The sequence below is a fragment of the Melanerpes formicivorus genome, unplaced genomic scaffold (genome assembly GCF_026170545.1).
Source record: "Melanerpes formicivorus ecotype bairdi unplaced genomic scaffold, bMelFor1.0.p_v2 SCAF_102, whole genome shotgun sequence".
In the NCBI taxonomy this organism is placed as follows: Eukaryota; Metazoa; Chordata; class Aves; order Piciformes; family Picidae; genus Melanerpes; species Melanerpes formicivorus.
In genome coordinates, this window is record NW_027142454.1 from 1,106,450 (window position 1) to 1,127,801 (window position 21,352).

General features: G+C 50.6%; 1 protein-coding gene across 1 annotated transcript; it reads right to left on the reverse strand.

Annotated features, from left to right (window-relative positions):
- Window positions 1-1,316: 1,316 nt before the first annotated feature.
- On the reverse strand, window positions 1,317-17,892 carry LOC137455594 (uncharacterized). The gene is made up of 13 exons (XM_068166568.1): window positions 17,691-17,892; window positions 17,405-17,456; window positions 16,973-17,160; window positions 16,560-16,718; window positions 16,327-16,446; window positions 15,976-16,085; window positions 14,433-14,561; window positions 4,918-5,095; window positions 3,977-4,028; window positions 3,577-3,764; window positions 2,836-2,994; window positions 2,468-2,587; window positions 1,317-1,502 (listed from the first exon to the last, which is right to left on the reverse strand). The coding sequence occupies exons 1-13, from the start codon at window positions 17,835-17,837 to the stop codon at window positions 1,389-1,391; spliced, it is 1,716 nt and encodes a 571-aa protein (XP_068022669.1). The 5' UTR covers window positions 17,838-17,892; the 3' UTR covers window positions 1,317-1,388.
- Window positions 17,893-21,352: the final 3,460 nt, after the last annotated feature.

The window sequence follows — 21,352 nt, forward strand, 5'->3', positions numbered from 1 at the left end:
TGCATATAAGTTAGTGATTCATTGGTTATTAATAATTTTATCACAGTATAACTTAGGTTGGAAAGGACCTCGAGGATCATCAAGTCCAACCTATCAACACAGACCCCATGACTAGACCATGGCACCAAGTGCCACGTCCAATCTCCTCTTGAAATTATAATTAATAAAATAAATAATTATAATTATAATTAATAAAAACAATATTTTCACAATTCATGTCTCATATTAATAAATTTAATAACCTCTTCATCACAGGGGTTTGAGTTGAACACACAGAAGCTGTTCTGGTAATATTTGAGGCACAATCCTGGACATAAGCACCATTCACCACACCCCCACAGGTACATACCCGTGAGGGACCTCAGCCCCAGCAGGAAGAATGGGAGCACCTTGAAAGGCAATTTTGTACCTTTGTCTTTCCCCATTCAAACCTCTGCTGATGGAGGTGGGGGAAGAGGGGTTTGGAGCACCTGGTAACAGCCCCACAGGAGAGAGGTGAGGTGTGGGGATCTACCCTCACAGCCTGCTCCTCAAAGAGCACAAGGGGTCATGAATAGCCATGGACAGGTTCCCAGACCCACTTCAGAGGTGCTGGTCAGCTCATTGCTCCTGACTGGAGAGGCTGTGCTGGTGTAGGGGGTGTACACAGTAGAGTTCCAGCTCCTAGGATACAGACAAGGCTTGGAGCTGAAGGCACAGAGCAGCATCCTCAGTCTTGGGACACTAGTGGGGCTCAGGGGCACCTCTATGTGGTTTTCCTTTGTGTGTGAAAGCAGTGGGGGTGCAGGGAGTTCCACCATGTGGGATGAGCCAGCTGGGAGCTTACAGATCAGGAGGAATAAGCAGCCTAGGATGGCTGTCATTGTGGTGAGTGGCTGACGGAGGCTGCCTGGTCAGGAGGAACAAGTGGCATGAAGCTTTCCACAGCCCAAGTCCTGGTCTTCATGGGGTGTTTTAAACAGCTTGGTATCTACTGCAGGGACATTGCAGCAGAACATATGAAACCAGGAAGTTCCTAGAGGGTATTGGTGATCTCTTCTTGACCTGTGTGACAGAAGAGCCAAGTGTTCTGCTGGCCCTCAGTCTTAGAAGCAGGGAAAGGTTCACGGGGAGGGAACCTGATGCCACAGAGGATGGTGCTGCCATTAAGGCAGAGAACTGTGGGATGAGCCCCTGTGCCAGGAAGGTGGCCAGGCCCTCAGACAGAGGAGATCAACTTAGCTCAGTTGTACCCTGAGACAACTTCTCAGAGTCCCTTCTCAGTACAAGTGAAGACCTTCAGGATGCAATTCAAAAGGAGAGCACGAGGAAGACTCTAAGAGCACTATGTCACAGGTTTATTGGGGCACAGGCAAAGGGACCTGCTGTCAGGATCCTGGGCTGGCATCTCACCACGGCACCACCTTCCCTTCCCAGTCCAGGAAGGTGCCGGTGTTCTTCTCAGAGAGGGAGGAGAGCACCTTCAGCATCCCTTGCACACTGGTGTCCACTGTCAAGGGGGGCTGCAGGGGCAGAGGGAGAAATACAGCCACTGTGAAAGGTCTGGCCAAGGCTGGCCTCACAGCAGATCACTGCTCAGGGCATGGAGAGAGTGAGGAGAAGCCAGCTCTGGGCAGTGAGAGTTCCCTGGCTCTCATCTTCTTCCCTCATGTGTCTCCGGCTCAGGGTATTTGCCAAAGAGCTCCCCAGATCCCAGCATGTTGGAAGGGACCTCTGGGGATCACTCAGTCCAAACCCCTGCTAAAGCAGTGCACCCACAGCAGCTTGCCCAGGAGCAAAATGGCCAGGGAGGGTTGGAAGCTCTCCACACCAGGAGACTCCACAACCTCTCTGTGCAGCCTGCTTCAGGCCTCCAGCACCCTCACACCAAACAAGTTTCTCCTCCTGCTCAGGTGGAACCTCCTGGGTTCCAGTTTGTGCCCTCTGCTTCTTGTCCTGTCCCTGGGCACCACTGAACAGAGTCTGGCCCCAGCATCTTGCCCCGCACAGGTCCTTTAGGTCTTGCTGAGCATTGCTCAGATGCCCTCTGGGGCTGCTCTTCTCCAGCCTCTCAGCCCCAGGGCTCTCAGCCTTTGCTCCTCACCAAGAGTCCCAGGATATTTGTAGCCTCTGCTGGACTCTCTCCAGCAGTTCCCTGTCCCTCTTGCACTGGGGAGCACAGACTCCAGGTGTGGTCTGATAAGGGCAGAACAGAGGGGGAGGAGAACCTCCCTTGCCCTGATGGCCACACTCCATTGGATGCAGCTCAGGACCCCACTGGCCACAAGGGCACATTGCTGGCTCATGGGGAACTTAACCCCAGCACTCCCAGGTGCTTCTCTGTGGGGCTGCTTCCCAGCCGGTCAGCCCTCAGCTGTGCTGGTGCAGGAGGTTGCTCCTTCTCAGGGGCAGGAGTATCTGGGACTGTTTTATGCACAACAAAGTTTTGCAGTCCCAGGCACAAACATTGTCCTAGGACCTCTCTTACCTTGTGAGATCCTCTACCGCCCATGTCGGTTTGCACCCAGCCAGGGTGCAGAGTAATGCAGAGGATGCCGTGCTCCCGGTACCCTAGGGACTGGCACTTGGTCAGCATGTTGAGAGCAGCCTGTGGGGACACAGGAGAGACTGCTGGGGGCAGGGCAAGGCTGGCTGCAGGGGGCCATGTCCAGACCCTACAGCTGGAGCAGGGAAGGTGGAGGCAGCTTGCCTAGGTGAGGACCCATCCTGTCTCTCCCTTTAGAGGTGGGGCATGAGAGCAGGCACTGGAGTGTACCATGAGAGGCACCCAGGAGATGAAGCCCTGTGCAGGGAGGGTGTCAGGGGTGTGAGGTGGTTTGGGGGGCAGGGCAGTACCTTGCTGCAGCGGTAGGAGATGACCTGTCCAGACTCCCAGAGGTACATCTCCTCAATGGAGCCAGCAATGCTGGACACGTTGACAATGGCTGCTTTGTTGCAGCTCAGTCCTGAGCCTGGGCTCCCCTGGGCAGCCTTCTTCAGTAGGGGCAGGAATGCCTGGCAGGAGAGAGGAGTTAGGGCCCTGCACAGGGTTGCACAGGGCCCCAGCAGGCAACAGTGGCACCAGCTATGGAGCATCCTCAGTCCTCTTCTCACTGCTGCTGCCCAGCAGGCTCCATCTCCTGGAACCAGTCCCTTTTCAGTGACAAGATGAGGGGCAATGGACAGAAAGTCAATCAGTGGGATTCCATCTCAACATGAAAAAACATATTTTTACTGTGAGGGTGCTGGAGCCCTGGAGCAGGCTGCCCAGAGAGGTTGTGGAGTCTCCTTGTCTGAAGAGATTCCAAACCCACCTGGATGAGTTCCTGTGTGACCTGCCCTGTGTCATCCTTCTTTGCAGGGGTGCTGGACTCAGTACAGATCCCTTCTAAGCCCTAACATTCTATGATGCTATGATTCTGTGATTTCTGAGCTCCAGCCTGTAACTCAACAACCTTCTTGTTGAGGGACAGTCCGTCAGCACTGGAGTGAAGGCACAACCCTCTCCCACCAGCCCTTCATACATTCTGGCACAGTGCAGGGCCATGGGGAGGGGTCACCAGTGTTGTGCTAAGATGCTGGGACTGAAGCTCTCACCTGTCCCATCAGCAAGGGCCCGATGGTGTTGGTGGTGTAAACCTGTATCATGTTCTCCAGGGTCTCATCCCCAAGCATAGTGACCTTGGCCATCCCAGCATTGTTGATGAGCAGGGTGAGCCCTGAGCCCCCCAGGTGCTTCTCAACGGTGGCTGCAGCTGCCTTGATGCTGGCAGGATTGGAGACATCTGCAGAGCCAACACAGGGCAGGTCAGAGCACACAGCCCCCTGGTGCCATGGGGTCCTATGTGTCTCCTTGGGAAAGTTCCCTTGGGGCTGGCCACAGGCAGGAGGGATGGCAAGTGCCTGGTGTCTGCAGGCACCTGCCCATAAGTAAGGCTCCCTCCTGGGCCTTGTGCAGGGGAACCAGGGCAAGGGACCCTCAACGTGGGGCACCTACCGAGAGAGACGATGAGCAGGTTGGCGTGCTTGGAGGCCAGGTTCTGTAGCTCCTGCAGAGAGGGAACTGTGTGGGCACAGAGGCAGCAGGGGCTGTGCAGAGGCTCAGCCTTTCCCAGGCACAGTTGGTGTTGCTCTGGCTCCATCCCAGCCCTGCCTCACACCAGCACCCTGCTCCCCTGGGATTGGGCTCCATGCCTCCTGCACACGTGGTGTGGTTTTAGGCTATGCCTTTAAAAGTGAGATGCAGATTTCGAGCAGAAGAAGTGGAAAAACATAAAAAATTCACAGTTGGGTGTAAAAAGGAAAAGAAAAGATTATTCTAAACAAGTTTCATTGGCCAGATGTGTGAGATGTACCCTAGCAATCTCACACATTCCACTTCATTCCTTTCCTTCTTCTCAGGCTGCTTTGGCTGCTCTGCTCGACTGGGGAGAATCTTATCTCTGCTACTGACCTTGTAGATAAGAACTAACATTCCTTCTAATGTCTCTCTTCTTTTCTTCTAATTGTAGGGGGACAGGAAGTTGCTTTGGGGGGAGTGGGGCAGCTTTCCCTGGTCGTTTTGACCAGGGGGAGTTTTCTGTGCTGTTTTCTGATTGTAGATACCTGTACAATACTGTAACTCCTGTATATTTGTTCCTATTGATTGCATTCCATTGTAGAGTGTAGTTTTTGCTTTGTAAGTGTAGCTTCCATTTGCTTCCTGAGCTGTGCTGTTGTTAATGTAGTGGGAAATTTCTAAACCACCACAACAGGGCAGTGTCCCCTCCACACAGCCCCTGCCTGGCTGGTTCCACAGCCAGCCCAGCACAGTGCCCTGTGCCACGGGTGCCTGGATGCACCCCCAGCCCATTGCAACCCCCTTCCCTGCTGCAGCTGCTGCCCTGTCCCCCAGCTGCCATCCCCAGCCCTGCCCAGTGCATCCCAGCCCAGCCTCACCTGTGCTCGCTGTCCCTTGGGGTCCCTGCACCCCGCAAAGACCCACTTGGGTGGCGTTGGCAGCCCCAGGAAGTGCTGGACGAGCCCCAGGCCGATGCCCCGGTTGGCACCGGTCACCAGCACGGAGTGGATGCGAAGTTCTCCCATGCTGCTGCTGCTGCTGCTGCCCCAGCTGCTGCTGTGTGCTCAGCTCCCTGGTGCTTCTTTATAGCATGGCCATGGCCACCCCACCCATGCAGGGCTTGTGCTCACTTGACTCCTAGCACCACCTCCCCAGCTCTTTGGACTCTAGGACAGAGATCCTGGCTGGGTGCCAGCCAACCTTATCAAAGGGCAAATGTCCCTTGGCTTTCTCTGCCACATCCATGCCCCAGGTGCTGATGGCACTGTGCTGCCTCTTTCAGGCTGCCTGGGACATGGTGACAAGGTGCCTGGCTGCAGAGCTCCAAGAGAGCTGAGTACCTGTGGTGCTCCCCACGGCTCCCTTCTGGGCCAGTTCTCTTTAATATCTTTGTCAATGGTCTGGGCAGGGGCATCGAGGCACACTCAGGAAGTTTGCAGTTGACACCAAATTGGGTGGCAGTGTAGAAAGGCTCTGCAGAGGGACCTGGCCAGGCTGCATCTATTGCTGAGTCAATGGGATGAGGTTCAACATGGTCAAATGCTGGGTTCTGCATTTGGGTTACAACAACTCCATGAAGGCTCCAGGCTTGGGGCAGAGTGGCTGGAAAGTGCTCAGCAGAGAAGGACCTGGGGGTGATGGGTGACAGCAGCTGAAGGTGAGCCGGCAGTGCTCAGGTGGCCAAGGAGGCCTCCAGAAGCCTGGCCTGGATCAGCAATAGTGTGGCCAGCAGGAGCAGGGCAGGGACTGTCCCCATGGAATGGGCACTAGTGAAGACACACCTTGAGCACTAGGCTCAGTTTTGGGCTCCTCACTCCCAGAAGGACACTGAGGGGCCGGAGCAGGTCCAGAGAAGGGCAACAAAGCTGGGGAAGGGTCTGGAGAAGAGGGCTGGGGAGGAGCAGCTGAGGTAGCTGGGGGTGTTTAGTGTGGAGAAGAGAAGGCTCAGTGAAGACCTCATTGCTCTGTACAGCTCAGGCAGTGCCAGAGGTAGCAATACCAGAAGGGTAGCTGCCACTACCTCAGTTTCCCAGAACAACTCTCATTGCTGCAACAGTGGTTCTGACACTAACAGTAAGCACTGCATCAACTGTACATGTAAATTCAATTCCCTTAATTAGGGTTGCCCTGCCTCTTGCCAGGGAGAGGAAAGGGATAATGGAGCTAACAGAGTCTCTTGGGATACGTTCATTCAGTGGCCTGGCACTTCAAAATGTCAGAAGCACAGGGCCTTGGTTGACACAGGAGCTCAGTGCACCATAATGCCCATCAAATTATCAAGGGGCAGAGTCTATAATTATTTTAGGAATCACTGGTGGGTCTCAGAAGTTGTCTAAGTTACAGGTTGACAGAAGTTTAACTGGAAAAGAATGGAAGAAACACACTATTGAAACAGGACAGGTGCAAATTGTATTTTGGGAATTGACTTTCTGAAAAAAGGGGGTTTGAAAGACCCTAAAGGTTATAAATGGGCAACTGTAGAAATTGAGGGAGGAAAATTGAGGTTGTCTATTAGGCCTGAACTCTCCCATGAATCTGCAGTGGTGGGTCAACATGAGATAGAGGATGTGAAACTGCTGTTTGCTTCTCAGACTGTGCATCATAGGCAATACAGAACCAACCATGACTCTTTGGTGCCCATTCATAACTTGATTGGAAGGTCAGAAGGTCATCAGCAAAACTCATTCACCTTTCAACAGTCCAATATGGCCTATGTGAAAGCCAAATGAAGAATGGTGTCTGACATTTGACTTCCATGCCCTGAACAAAGTAACTCCACTCATGAGTGTGGCTGTACCACACATTTTGGAATTCCAGTATGAGATGGAATCCAAGGAGGCCAAACGGTTATGCTACCATAGACATTGCTAAGTCTTCTCTATTCCTATAGTAAAGGAATGCAATTTGCCTTCACCTGGAGAGGAGTACAGTACTCATTTAATCCGTTGTCCCAAGGACAAAGTTGTTGTTCAAGCATCTGTCATGCAGTGATCCATGATGCTTTGGAGAAAGGTGGTGCTCCAGAACACATGCAGTTTATTGATGACATCATCGTGTGGGGCAAAACTGCTGAAGAATAATAATTGACATTCTCTTGAAAGGTGGTTTGGCCATTAGGCAAGACAAGGTGAAAGGACCTACCAGAGGAGTCCAGTTCCTGGGAATGTGATGACAAGATGGTTGCCATCACATTCCACTGGATGTGATAAAAAAAGTCTCCACCAAGGCAAATCCCATCAGTAAGAAGGAAACTCTAATTTTCTTTGGCACAGCGGAATTTTGGAGAGTGCACATTCCTGGATACAGTCAAGATTGGTAAACCTCTTTATGATGTGACTCAAAAGAGAAACAATTTCCAGTGGGGTCGTGTGCAACAAGCAGCCTTTGATCATGGCTTAGTCCATGGGTTTGGAACCTGTTTGAACCAGTGCAGACATTAAGAAGATTCTGTATATGGCTCCAAGTGAGAATGGTCCAACCTGGTGCTTATGGCAGAGAGCTCCAGGTGAGACACGTAGACATCCACTTGGTTTCTGGAGCTATGGCTACAAAGGCACAGAGGGAAATTATACTCCAGATGAGAAAGAGATACTAGCTTCCTATGAAGGAGTGAAAACAGCTTCTGAAGTAATTGAACCTGAGTCACAACTTCTTTTAGCTGCCACATTGAACATCCAGTTTTGAATTGGATGTTCAATGGTAAAGGTTCTACACCACATGATGTGACAGATGGTCTAAGTGGATTGCCCTGATAACACAGAGAGCAGGAATGGGAAATCTTGAAAGACCTGTGTGGTGGGTTAATGCCCATCCTGAAAACAAAAAAAAACAAAGCAGGGTGGAGGGCTTGTGGGTACTTAGCACTCCCTGCAGGGCATTTCCCCACCCCCCCCACCCCCACAGGAAGCTGAGTCTGTTCCACTCCCGCCTCCCTGCCCAGCTAGGGTATAAAAAGCAGGGCATTGCAGCTATTAGCTCTCCTTTTGGCTCCTGCCTCTCCTGGATGAGAGCTACTGCAGCTGAACTCCTGTTCCTCTGCCATGTGGTCAGACCTGATCCTTCTCCCTGCTGCTTCTGTGCCTCTTCAGAGAGAGACTGGTTTTGTATTATTCTTTTTTTTTTTGGTCCCCCTCCTATCCATTCTTGTTCCTTGCCCTTCTAAACCTTACCTGTTATTGTTATATATATATATATATTGTTTAAAGAAAACTCTTTACCTCTCTACTTCCAAGCCGACTCCAAATTATTGTTTGGTGGATTTGCTCCTTCGTTTTTTTCCCTCTCTGTTGGGAGGGAGGAGGGGGGAGTGGGGGAAGAGATTCTCAGCCTTGCCCTCATCTGAGCTCTTAACTCCCAGTTAAGGCTCAAACCACCACAACCTGGTGGATGTGATCACAAACTGGCCAGAAGGCACTGACTGAACAAAACCTCCAGAGGAGAAGGTAACTCATGCTAAGGAATCTTCTCCTTACAGTGATCTTTCTGATGATAAAAATAAATGTGCTTTGTTCACAGACGGTTCTTGTTTCCTTGTTGCCCACAAGCGGAGATGAAAGTCTGCAGTGTGGAGTCCAACATGCCAAGCTGCAAAGGCAAAGGATGGAGAAGGTGAATCCAGCCAGTTTGCAGAGGTAAAAGCTGTCCAGCTATCTCTTGACATAGCTCAATGAGAGAAATGGCCAATGCTTCATCTCTACCCATGGATGGTAGCCAACACTCTGTGAGGTTGGCTAAAGGGCTAGAAAAAGAATGGATGGCAGAGGAAAGGAAAGCCTATTTGTGCTGCTGTTTGGTGGCAAGATACTGCTGCTTACATCGAGAGAATTCCAGTGAAAGTAAGACCCATTGCTGCTCACATGCCTATGATATAGGTTTTGATCAAATTGATAAGCTAGAAATATGACAAAATATTAATATGATTTATTAAATATTAAAAAATATGTTCCTGAGCCAATTTGATCCAGGTTCATTTGCCCAGATGATGATAGGTTGATGTGACCGTTTGAGGCTGTCCCCTTAAGAAAGGGAATATTGTAGTTGGATGTTTGTAAACGAAAAGACGGATCTAAACTAATTTCATTGGTAGATTGGGAGGAAGCACCTTCTGAACTGGGAGTGCAGCAGAGTATCCTGGGCATTCCTGCACTTTTTCTGGTCAGTCTGTCTTCCCCTCCTCCGGTGGCTTGCAGCTCGCTGCTTCTGGGCTTTCAGCCAGACTCGGCCTTGGGAAGAGATAAGAACTTTCTAACATGTAACGGCCTAACTGCTTCTAATTAATCACTGCTCTTTTCTCTGTTTTCTCTCTTTCTAACCCTCTCTGGGGAAAGGGGGAGCAGAGGTGGGGAACCCCCTCAGCAGAGCGGGGAACTCTCATTTCTGTGCTACTCTATTGTATATCTTTGTATATATTGTAAATATTGTAAATTCTGTATATTCCCCTGCATATCTGTGAGAGTCTAATAAGTTTGTCTCTCTCTATGTGAGTCAACAAAGATAAAGTGATAGCAGAGTCATTGGAAAGAAGGTGGAAAGAATCCTGTCCACCAATCCTGGATGCAAATCAGCTTGTGATTGCATCGTGATAACACGGGACTACAACAATGGACCCAAGGACCCAGCCATCACGCTTTCTGGGCAGGGTGGTTTCCGCCCATCAAGTACCTTGGGCAGGGTGATACGATGGTTTCCACCACCTGTGTAAAGGAATGTGGGAGGACTTGTCTGGATGGAGATGGGGTAGACGGAGATTTCCCCCCTCGCCTCCATCCAAAAATCTTGCCCACATACACAGCAATACACAGAAAGATTTCTGGGGGAACAGATACCTGGATTATTTCCTTGCCTCTGGAATACCTGACATACCAACACCTGCCTGAGGACTAAAAAACTGTATAAAAGACTTGAGCAACTACTGGTTTGTAGAGAGAAACAGAGGAGAGAAACAGAGGAGAAAAACGGGGAGAAAAACGGAGATGAAGGAAAACACAGGAGACGGGCCAGGCCGCTGAGAAGAGAAAGCCGGGACAATGCTGCTCCGGAGAAAAGAAGCTGCCCGGAGGACCACAGCTCCAGCCAAATCCTCAGCACCCCTTCTCTACAGACCCAGGCTGCCCAGAGGAGCCTCAGCACCATTCCTGTATCAACCCAACATCTCCCCAGAGGACCACAGCTGTTCTCCAGCAAAAGCCTCACCACGGTTTCTCTACAAACCCAACATCTCCTGCAGCACCTTTCCTCCACAGACTTTAACTGTCTTGGGGGGGATGAGGGGTGTGGTAATATAATTCCTTCCCTCTTCTATCTCTCGTCCCTCTCTCTCTCTCTCTCTTTTCTCCCTCTCCCTTCTTATGTCCACTTTATTTATTAAATAGTCTAGCTGTTGATACTTTGGCCTCGTTTGTGCCTTTAATTTCACAACACGGGAATATTTAAAAGAACTGTGTCTCTGGACCGAGACATCTAATGTCTCCGGACCGTGACATCTAATGTCTCCGGACCGTGACAATATCCTATATTGCTTTGTAAATATACAGCACCCACTGCTTTGCTAATTCAGCTGTGAGTTTTTTTTCCTTTCCCTTCAATTTTCTTCCCTCTATTCACAGTGGGGGGGGAAGGGCCTGGCTTTTCCCCCAACCCTACAACAGTTGATTATACACATTAGGATTCTAATAAACAATGGAGTAACAGTCTAGGAAAATCAGAACTTGGAATACAGAGGAACAAACAGGAAACTTCTTATAAACGCAAAACAAACAGCAATGCCACCCCGGGTGGCAAGATGGCCCACCTCGGGTTCACAATGGAGCTAACCAACAGGTAACCAAGATATAAGCCTTAGCCATAGCCCACTAAATTAGCTTAAGTTACTCACGAACTACCGAGCCGTTAACTACCAAAACCTTTGCTGGATGAAGTGATACTCTGAGTTTGTATTTGTAATCCAAAGGGCAGGTGTGGTGGGTTGAGAGAGAAGGCCTAGCTTTCTCCCCCCCACAAAGAGGAAAAAAACCACAGCTAACTCAGCTGGAGAAGCGGAAGGAGTGCTATATTGTACAAGCAATGTGGAAAAGCAGGTTAGATATACAATTTATACAGTATTTACAATATATGTACAGAAATATACAGCAAAGAAAAAAAACAAGAATACAGGAATGAAATTCCCTCCTCCGGACAGAGGAGGGTTCCCCCTCCACTCCACACCCCCTTCTCTCCCCCTACCTCCCTTTTTTCCCAAAGAGGGTTAGAAAGAGAGAAAAAGGCAGTTATTAAGAAAGCAGAATCTTAGCAAGCCTCATGCGAATTACTTACTGATCTGTTCAAGGTCGCTCTGGCAAGGAGCCCAGAAGCAGGCAAGCTGGAAGGGAGAAGGAAAGGAGTGAACTGAAAAAAAAACTCCAGCTGCTCTAAAACTTAAAACTGCATTCTACCAATCTACCAATGAAATTCGTTTAGAACATTGATGTTTTCATTGTCTTCACCAAAACATTCGGCCAGAGTGTCCCAGTACTGTCCCTTTCTTAAAGGCACAGCCTCAAACTGTCACAGCAGGAATAATCCAAAAGGCAGTATCCAAAATTAAAGGAAGTGAGAGAGAGAGAGAGCGAGCATGCTGCTGTGGTGGAAATCTATGACTCAAACACGATGCTGCTAGGACAAAAGAAGCTAACTGCCTGGAATACAGGAACACAAAGTAGGTGCTTGTTGAGACCTTGAATCCCATTAACAAACAGGGGGGGAGAAGATAAGAGAGAGAGATGTGGGCTCTGAACTCTTCCCCTCTAAATTCCGTTTTTGAAAACTGAACGGCCCAATTGCAGATCCCCCATTCAAATCCCGCCAATCACTTCAAAATGCTGTATGCCGGGCAAAACTGCATGTGCCTTCTCAAATAGCCTCTGCCTCTCTGAAACATGAGACTTGGGGTCCAGCTTCCACCCCCTCCAGGCAGCCTTCATGGTGCCTGCCTATTGGCTCCTCAATCTCAAACCTGGACCTTGCAAAAGGGGAGGGAGGAGAAAGGGCAATGGTCAAACATGTTTAGCTGCCTTGTTAATGCCTCCTCCAGACAGCCTAAGAGCAAAGCTAATGGGGAACAACACCGCAACAATCAGGCAGATCTAGCTGCAAGAGTTTCTCAAGTAGACACAGACTCTGATCTTGATCTTGACTGGAAACACCACGGTGAGATGTTCTTTGCTCGGTGGGCTCACAATTCGTCAGGACATCAAGGCAAAGATGCAACCTACCAGTGTGCTCGTGCCAGATCCATAGACATTTCCATGGATGCTATCATGCAAGTCATCCATGACTGTGACATTTGTGCTGCTATTAAGCAGGCAAAGCGAATTAAGCCCTTGTGGTATGGTGGCTGATGGTCTAAGTACAAGCATGGTGAAGCCTAGTGGATTGACTACATCACTCTACCTCATTCTTGGTCTGGTAAGCAATATGTGCTTACTATGGTAGAGGCAAACACTGGGTGGTTGGAAACTTATCCAGTTCCACATGCAACTGCACACAACACCATTCTCGGTCTGAAGAGATAAGTACTGCAGCTAAATTTTAAAGGCACAGCCTAAAACCGCCACACCTGGGGAGACATGGAATTCCAGAGAGAATTAGGTCAGACAACGAAATTAATTTCAAAAACAATCTTGTGAAAAAATGGGCCAAAGAGTACAGCATCAAATTGCTATACCACATCCCCTACTATGCACCAGCTGCAGGAAAGATTGAATGCTGCCACAGTTTGCTGAAAACCACTGGGAAAGCCATGGCGGGTGGAACTTTGAAAAACTAGGAGAAATATCTAGCACAAGCAACCTGGCTGGTAAATAGTAGTGGTTCAGTAAATTGAACTGGACCTTCACAGCCAGATGTGTTACAAAAGCTAGAAGGTGATAAAGTTCCTGTTATTAAAGACTCTGCTAGGGAAAACGGTTTGGGTGTTTTCTTCTTTTGGAGAGCCAAGCCTATCTAAGGAGTGGTTTCTGCTGAAAGTCCTGGTCACACTTACTGGTTAATGCAAGACAATGGTGAAATTCAGTGTGTTCCACAAGAAATCTAACTTTAGCTGACAGAGTTTGAATTCAGAGTGTGTAGTACAAGCTGTTAGGAGTTTCTGTTTCAGGTATAACATTGCATACAAAAGAAGAACCAAAGAGGAATCTACGGTACACGAGCATGAACCCTGAGTCACCAGAGTCACCTGGGAGGCCCTGTTCTTTTTCTTTGTCTCATCTGCAAAGAGACAAACTATTGTCTTGTTTCCTGTGTTTTTGAACTTTTGAATCATTTACATTTGAGATAGCCAAAATGGAAGATAAACTGAAAAACATGTACTTCACTACTCATTATTGTAGGTATTGTTTTGGGTTGGATGGATAGGATTTGCAACCTTTGGAATTATTTAGAAGGGGTGTGTATTCTGGTAGTCTTAGGCTGGTGCCTAAGAAAATTTTCCACAGATTGAGTAGAAAAGTGGAATAATGTAAATAAATGATGATTGGATGGAAAATGAAAATAATGTTAAATTCTAAATAATCCCATTGGTGAAGTTATGTTATGTCTCTTTTGTTTTCTTCACTCTAGCAGATACTAGCTGGTGCTTTTGCTTGGTTCTTGCTGACCTTGGCTGCCTTCTTTGTTGTGGCTTAGTACTAACAAGTTACTCTCTGCTCTTCTCTCTCTTTTGTTGGGGGGGGAGGAAAGCAGGGAGAGGGAAGTTGGTGATAACCCTCTGGTTTTGTCCAGGGGGGTTCTTGTGCTGTTTATAAATTGTAAATATATGTAAATATTGTATATTTTGTACATATTCATTGCATTTCATTTTTTTTTAGATTGTAATTTTGAGTGTAAGTATAGCATCATTTGCTTCCATCTGAGCTAGTCTGGCAATTTTATTTGTGGGGGTAATCTCAACCCACCACAGCCTCACATTGGCGTCCTTGAATTGGAACCACTGCAGGAGCCACCTCCTTGACGTGCTGGCATGTCCTATTGGGAAAAGATTGTAGCTTATATATGTACTTGGATTTTACTGGTTAAGTGATTGATAACAAAGAATACAAACAACCACTCTGAGCAATAGTTACCTTGAGTTAGGTCTTTGCTTAGGGCTTCAGTGTAGGGATGCTGCGAGGGATATGCTCAGGCCTTCTATTAGCTGCTTCCTAAGTTAAGGACTTCCAGGACTACTTCTGTGTGTGGCACTTTGAGACTCTATAATGCAAGGGGTTCTACAATTCATCAATAAAGAACTTTTGGGAGAATTTCTGAGTTTCTCTGCTCTCTGTGTTTCTGGAATCTTGTTGCTATATGGCAACAGGGTTTGTGCCTTCATTTGTCACCCAATGGCCCCCAAATCAGGGGAAGACTAACAGAACTGTACCATTCACAAATGCCTTCATAAATAGCCACCAACTTGGCAGATTTGGGCCACTTGGCAGAGCTTGTGGCCATGGTCCCTGCTTGCCACTGGTCTGTCAGTTTGTATTTCAGCTCAGTGTTCTGGAACTGGCTGGATTGGGACCATGCTGTTATTCACAATTGTGGCAATACTGCACTCAGCAAGTTTGCTGAGGATGCCAGACTGAGAGCCTTGGCTGAGACACCTGGAGGCTGTCTGGCCATTCAGAGGCTTGGACAGAGTGGAGAGCTGGGCAGAGAGGAACCTAAAGAGGCTCAATGAGGATATGTGCTGAGTCCTGCATCTGGGAACAAAGAACAAACTGCTAGGCTAAAATGTAAATAAATCACTATTGGGTGTAAAAAGGAAAATAATGATAATTCTAAACAATTCCATTGGAGAGATATCTACGATAAGCCTGGTTGCACCAAAACAATTCCCTCTCCTCTCCTCTCCTCTCCTCTCCTCTCCTCTCCTCTCCTCTCCTCTCCTCTCCTCTCCTCTCCTCTCCTCTCCTCTCCTCTCCTCTCCTCTCCTCTCCTCTCCTCTCCTCTCCTCTCCTCTCCTCTCCTCTCCTCTCCTCTCCTCTCCTCTCCTCTCCTCTCCTCTCCTCTCCTCTCCTCTCCTCTCCTCTCCTCTCCTCTCCTCTCCTCTCCTCTCCTCTCCTCTCCTCTCCTCTCCTCTCCTCTCCTCTCCTCTCCTCTCCTCTCCTCTCCTCTCCTCTCCTCTCCTCTCCTCTCCTCTCCTCTCCTCTCCTCTCCTCTCCTCTCCTCTCCTCTCCTCTCCTCTCCTCTCCTCTCCTCTCCTCTCCTCTCCTCTCCTCTCCTCTCCTCTCCTCTCATGTGGCCAGCAGGAGCAGGGATGTCAATCTTCCCCTGTACTCATCATTGGTTAGGCCACACCTTGAGTCCTGTGTCCAGTTCTGTCCACATTGTTCCTGATGCAGGCCAGGATCCCATTGGCCTTCTTGGCCACCTGGCACACTGATGGCTCATGTCCATCCTACTAATGTCCCTCTCTGCCTGGCCACTCTGACCCCACCCTGTAGCACTGCATGGGGTTGTTGTGGCCAATGTGTAGAACTTGTCACTTTAGATGTGTTAAATCTCATGCCCCTGGACTCTGCCCCTCTGTCCAGCCTGTCAAGGTCCCTCTGCAGAGCTCTCCTACCCTCTAACATCTTGGTGTCATCTACAAATTTACTGATGATGCACTCAATCTCCTCATCCAGATCATCAATAAAGATATTGAACAGGATGTGGGCAGAAAAGGTCCTGTGCTGTGCAGGGAAGGGTCAGCAGGACAAGGCCCCACCACTGTGGCTCGCCCTCTAAGGGAAGGCAGTGGCTACATGGCCAGTTCTGAAGGCTGCATCCCTGTGCCCATGGCTGTGGGGGCTTCAGAGATGGGCAAAAGCAGAGCAGGGCACAGAGGCTTTTGGCAGGCAGAGGTTTATTGAGGTGTTGGCCCAGGGAGAAGCAGCTGCACAGGGCTCCACTGCCAGCAGGCTGGGCTGACATCTCACCATGGCACCACCTTCCCTTCCCAGTCCAGGAAGGTGCCGGTGTCCTTCTCGGAGAGGGAGGAGAGCACCTTCAGCATCCCTTGTACGCTGGTGTCCACTGTCACAGGAGGCTGTAGGGCAGAGGGGCATGCTCAGCTCGTGCCCAGGCCTGGCTCAGGGCTGCCCTGGGCAGCTGTGGCTTTCCCCTTGGGCTGAGGGGAAAGTGCCAGGCCTGGACACAGGGCCCAGCAGGGACCCATGGGATTGGGGCACCAGGAACCAAGGGGAAGGCAGTGAGGTTGCTGGCAGGGACCCAGGGTAGCAGCACTGAGAACAGCAGTACTGAGGGAAGAGCCATGGTGGGGCTCATACCTGGTGTCCAGCGGCACTCCCCATGTCAGTTTGCACCCAGCCAGGGTGCAGAGCAACACAGAGGATGCTGTGCTCCCGGTACCCCAGGGACTGGCACTTGGTCAGCATGTTGAGAGCAGCCTGTGGGGACACAGGAGAAGCTGCTGGGGGCAGGGGAAGGCTGGCTGCATGGGGCCATGTCCAGATGCCAGAGCAGGGGAAGCAAGTCTCTGCTTAGCATGGCCTGGGGGTACCTTGCTGCAGCGGTAGGAGACAGCAGGTATCAGATCAAAAACTTCAGGTGCAGAAATGCAGCCACCAGAGCTGGAGATGTTGACGATGGCTGCCTTGCTGCAGCTCAGTGCTGAGCCTGGGGTTCCCTGGGCAGCCTTCTTCAGCAAGGGCAGGAATGCCTTGGGGGAGAGAAGAGGAGATGGAGGCACACATGGAGGTGGTAATAAGGGTCAAGACCAGCTCCTTCCTCAGCAAACATGGGAAGCAGCTCCAGAGCATCCTCCCTCCTTTTCCCACTGCTCCAGCCCCACAGGCTCCAGATCCTGAGCTGCAGGCTGCAACTCCACAGGCTTCCTGTTGAGCAGAGGCAGGACCCTCTCCCACCTGTACTTTATACTACACTGGGACAGTGCAGCTCAGGTGAGGCTCTCACCTGTCCCATCAGCAAGGGCCCGATGGTGTTAGTGGTGTAAATCTGCTTCATGTCATCCAGGGTCTCATCCTCAAACTTATTGATCTTGAGAATTCCAGCATTGTTGATGAGCAGGGTCAGCCCTGAGCCCCCCAGGTGCTTCTCGACTGTGGCTGCAGCTGCCTTGATGCTGGCAGGGTTGGAGACTTCTGCAGAGCCAACACAGGGCAGGTCAGAGCCCACAGCCCCCTGGTGCCATGGGGTCATCTGTGTCCCTTTAGGGATATTCTCTTGGGGCTGGCCACAAGCATGAAGGATGGCAGTGTCTGGTATCCCTGCAGGCACCTGCCTGCTGCACAGCTTCCTCCTGGCACAGGGCTCCCAGGCTGTGTACCATGCCCAGGCACTGGGCAGAGGCACCAGAGTGAGTGACTTCCCCTGTGCAGCACTTACCGAGAGGTACAATGATCAGATTGGGGTGTTTGGAAGCCAACTTCTGTAGCTCCTGCAGAGAGGGAACTGTGTGGGGACACAGAGGCAGCAGGGGCTGTGCAGAGGCTCCCTCCCACGGGCCGCTGTTCCCTCCACACAACCCCTGCCCGACTGGGACCAGCTGCCCTGTGCATGAGTGTCCAGCTGCACCCCCAGCCCTTTGCCAGCCCCCTCCCTGCTGCAGCTGCTGCCCTGTCCCCCAGCTGCCATCCCCAGCCCTGCCCAGTGCATCCCAGCCCAGCCTCACCTGTGCTCGCTGTCCCTTGGGGTCCCTGCACCCCGCAAAGACCCACTTGGGTGGGGTTGGCAGCCCCAGGAAGTGCTGGACGAGCCCCAGGCCGATGCCCCGGTTGGCACCGGTCACCAGCACGGAGTGGATGCGAAGTTCTCCCATGCTGCTGCTGCTGCCTCTGCCCCAGGTGCTGCTGTGTGCTCAGTTCCCTGGTGCTTCTTTATAGCTGTTCCCTGGTGACCCCACCTACCCAAGACTTGCACAAACCCTTGGCTCCAGGTATAGCCACAGCTCCACCTCTTCAAGATCTCTAGGACACAGTTCCTGGTTGGGAATCATCCCAAGGGGCAAAATTCAGTTGGCTTTTTCTGTCAAACTCAATTGACCTTGGAAACTCTGGCCCCAGAATCAGGAGCTACTGGCCAGGAGAGGCTGCCCTGGGTCTACTCTGCCACTTTCTGTCTTCTCTCTTGTCCTCCAAATTTGGCCTCACAGCAGAGGGCTTCCACGCTCCCAACATTGTTGTGGCCTCCCCTGGCCCTGCTCCTCCAAGTCCCTGTCTGCGCTGTGCTCCAGAGCTGCTCCAGCACTTGCAGGGGGTGTCTCAGCACAGAGGCTTTTTTGCTGTGTCATCATGTTTTTATAGCCTTCCACTGCTCTGGAGTTGCAACTTTCTTTCTACTGTTGACTTTGCTCTGGGGCCTCAGGATGCATAGTTGCTTGTTGCAGTTTAAACAAGCACTGCTCTCCAGGAGTCAGAGTCCAGCCTGGCATGAAGAGGTGGAGGAGGAAGCAGCCAGCCTTGCCTGGCTCACAACCCAGCCTCTGCACAAGTGCTGCTGCTGTCACCAGGCCTCTGGAAGGGCCCTTGGATCAGCTCCTGGGAAGGGAATCAGATGGATGCTTTGCTCTGAACTGGGCTTGCATTGTCTTCAGCTGAAGGACTTTGGGGGGTTTCTCAATGCTGATCAATAAGTTGTGGTGGGTTGAAAACTCCAGCCCCCCAGCATTAAATTTGCCAGACCAGCTCAGCTGGAAGCAAATGAACACTGTGTTTACAAGCAAAACTACAATCTACAATGGAATGCAATGAATATGTACAAAATAAACAGGACTTACAATATTTACAGGTATTTAAAATTAACAAGCATCACAAAGACCCCACAGGCCAAAGTCCAGAGGAAGCTAATAGCTTCTCCCTCCCTGCCCCTCCTTGCCCCCCTGTACATAAAAGGGACAAGAGAAAGGAGCAGAGAGATATTAGAATTTAGCCAAAACAATGCAGCCAAGGTCAAGCAGAAGCAAGTTAGTATCTCCCAGCCCAACGAATCAAGAAGAAAGAGAAAGATTGTTTACATTGCTACCTTAGGTCTGTTATCTTTCCAGTGGGATTGTATAGAATTCTCACCAATGGTGACTTATTGCATTCTACTACTTTCTGTTCAAGCTCTGTAAAAAAAGTTTTAAAGGCGTAGCCTAAAACTACCACATAGGTAACGGGCAGAGGGACAAAGCCAGAGCCAGACTCTGCTCAGTGGTGCCCAGGGACAGGACAAGGGGCAGAGGGCACAAGCTGGAACCCAGGAGGTTCCATCTGAGCAGGAAGAGAAACTTGTTTGGTGTGAGGATGCTAGGCTTGGTGTGAGGATGGAGCAGGCTTTCCTGAGACATTGTGGAGTCTCCTTCTCTGCAGAGCTTCCAATCCCCCCTGGGCATTGTGATCTTAGGCAAGCTGCTGTGGGTGTTCTGCTTTAGCAGGGGCTGGACTGGGTAATCTCCAACCCCACCATGCTGGGATTCTGTGATGTTCAGCTGAGCATCAGGACCCTTCTGTGCAGCACTTCATGTATGGAAGCTTTCCATCTCACACACCAGGGAGACTTGGCCCTGATTGCCCAGGTCTGGACTAAGTACCTGCTCCAGAAAGGAGGCAGAAGAGGGGATGTGAGCCAAACATGTAGGGACAGGTTTTGGCAATATCTGGGGCATAATTCTGGGCATAGGATGCCTCCATGCTGTATTGGTCACTGGAGAGGACACAGCTTCAGTGCTGGGTTCAGTTTTGGTCTCCTCACTCCCACAAGGACACAGGTGCAGGAGCAGGTCCAGAGAAGGGCAGCAAAGCCGGGGAAGGGTCTGGAGAACAGGGCTGTAGAGGAGCAGCTGGGGGATATGGGGATTCTTAGTGTGGAGAAGAGGAGGCTGAGGGGAGACCTCATTGCTCTCTACAGCTCCCTGGAAGGAGGTTGGAGCCAGGTGGGGTTGGTCTCCTAAGTAGCAAGTGGCAGGATGAAAGGAAGGTTGTTCTAGGGGAGGTTTAGGTTGGACATGAGGAACATCTTCCCCTTGAGGGCTGTCAAGTCCTGGAACACGCGGCCCAGGTGGAGGCTCCATTCCTTGGGGAAGTTTCAGAGCAGTGGAGATGTGGTGCTGAGGGCCATGAGTTAGTGGTGCCCTGGCAGTGCTGAGTTCACTGTGAGACTTGAGCACGTCAATGGTCTCTTCCACCCAAACCCAATCTGTGAATCCATGACAAGGGGACCTTGTGAGCAGCCTTTGGTCCTGCCTAGGTGAAGCCCTGAGAACTGGGGATGCAGAGAAGGCAGAGGTGCTGAATACCTTCTTTGCTTCAGTCTTTGCTCCTAAGACCAGCCCCTGTCAACTCCAGATCCTGGATGAAGTAGAAGCAGCCTAGAGGAGGGAGGACTCTCCACTAGTCAATGAAGAGTGGGTTAGGGATCAGTTACCCAAATGGAATATACACAGGTCCATGGGCCCTGAGGAGATGCACCCAAGAGCGCTGAGGGAACTGCCTGATGTTGTTGCTCTCCATCATTTTGGCAAAATGGTGGTAGATAGGAGTGGTGCTGAGGACTGGAGGGAAACCAGTGTCACTCCAGGCTTCAAAAAGGGCAAGAAAGAGCTTCCAGGGAACTACAGAGCAGTCAGCCTCACCTCCATCCCTGGGAAATGATGGAGCAGCTCATTCTGGAGGTCATCTCCAGGCACTTGGAAGGGAAGAAGATTATCAGGAGGAGTCAGCATCTGTTCACCAAGGGAAAATCAGGCTTGGCTAATCTGAGAGCATTCTGTGATCTCCTAACTAATAGGTAGGTGCCGGGTCTACCTTGACCTTAGCAAGGCTTTTGACACTGCCTCCCATAACTTCCTTGTGAGCAAGCTGAGGAGGTGTGGGACAGTAGAACAGACAGGGAGAGGGATCAGGAACTGGTGACACAATAGAGTGCAAAGAGTGGTGCCAAGAGTGGATGTGAAGTCCTCCCATGCTGCTGCTGCTGCTGCCTCTGCTTCAGCTGCTGCTGTGCACTCAGCTTCCTGATGCTTCTGTATAGCATGGCCATGGCCACCCCACCCACTCAGGGCTTGCACTCACTTGACTCCTGGCACCACCTCCCCAGCTCTTTGGACTCTAGGCCAGGTGTCAGCCCAGCTTATCAAAGAGCAAAGCTCCCTTGCCTTTCTCTGCCACATCTATGCCCCAGGTGCTGCTGGCATGTTGCTGCCTCTCCCAGGCTGACAGGAACACGGTGACAAGTGTTGTGGTTTAAGCTTTCCTGCTAGCCCAAATGCCCAGAATGTAAGAGATTTAGGTTGCCTCCCCTCTCCCCTTTTTTCCTTGTAGGGAAATTAGGTGGGAGGAGAAAACAGAGGTGGAG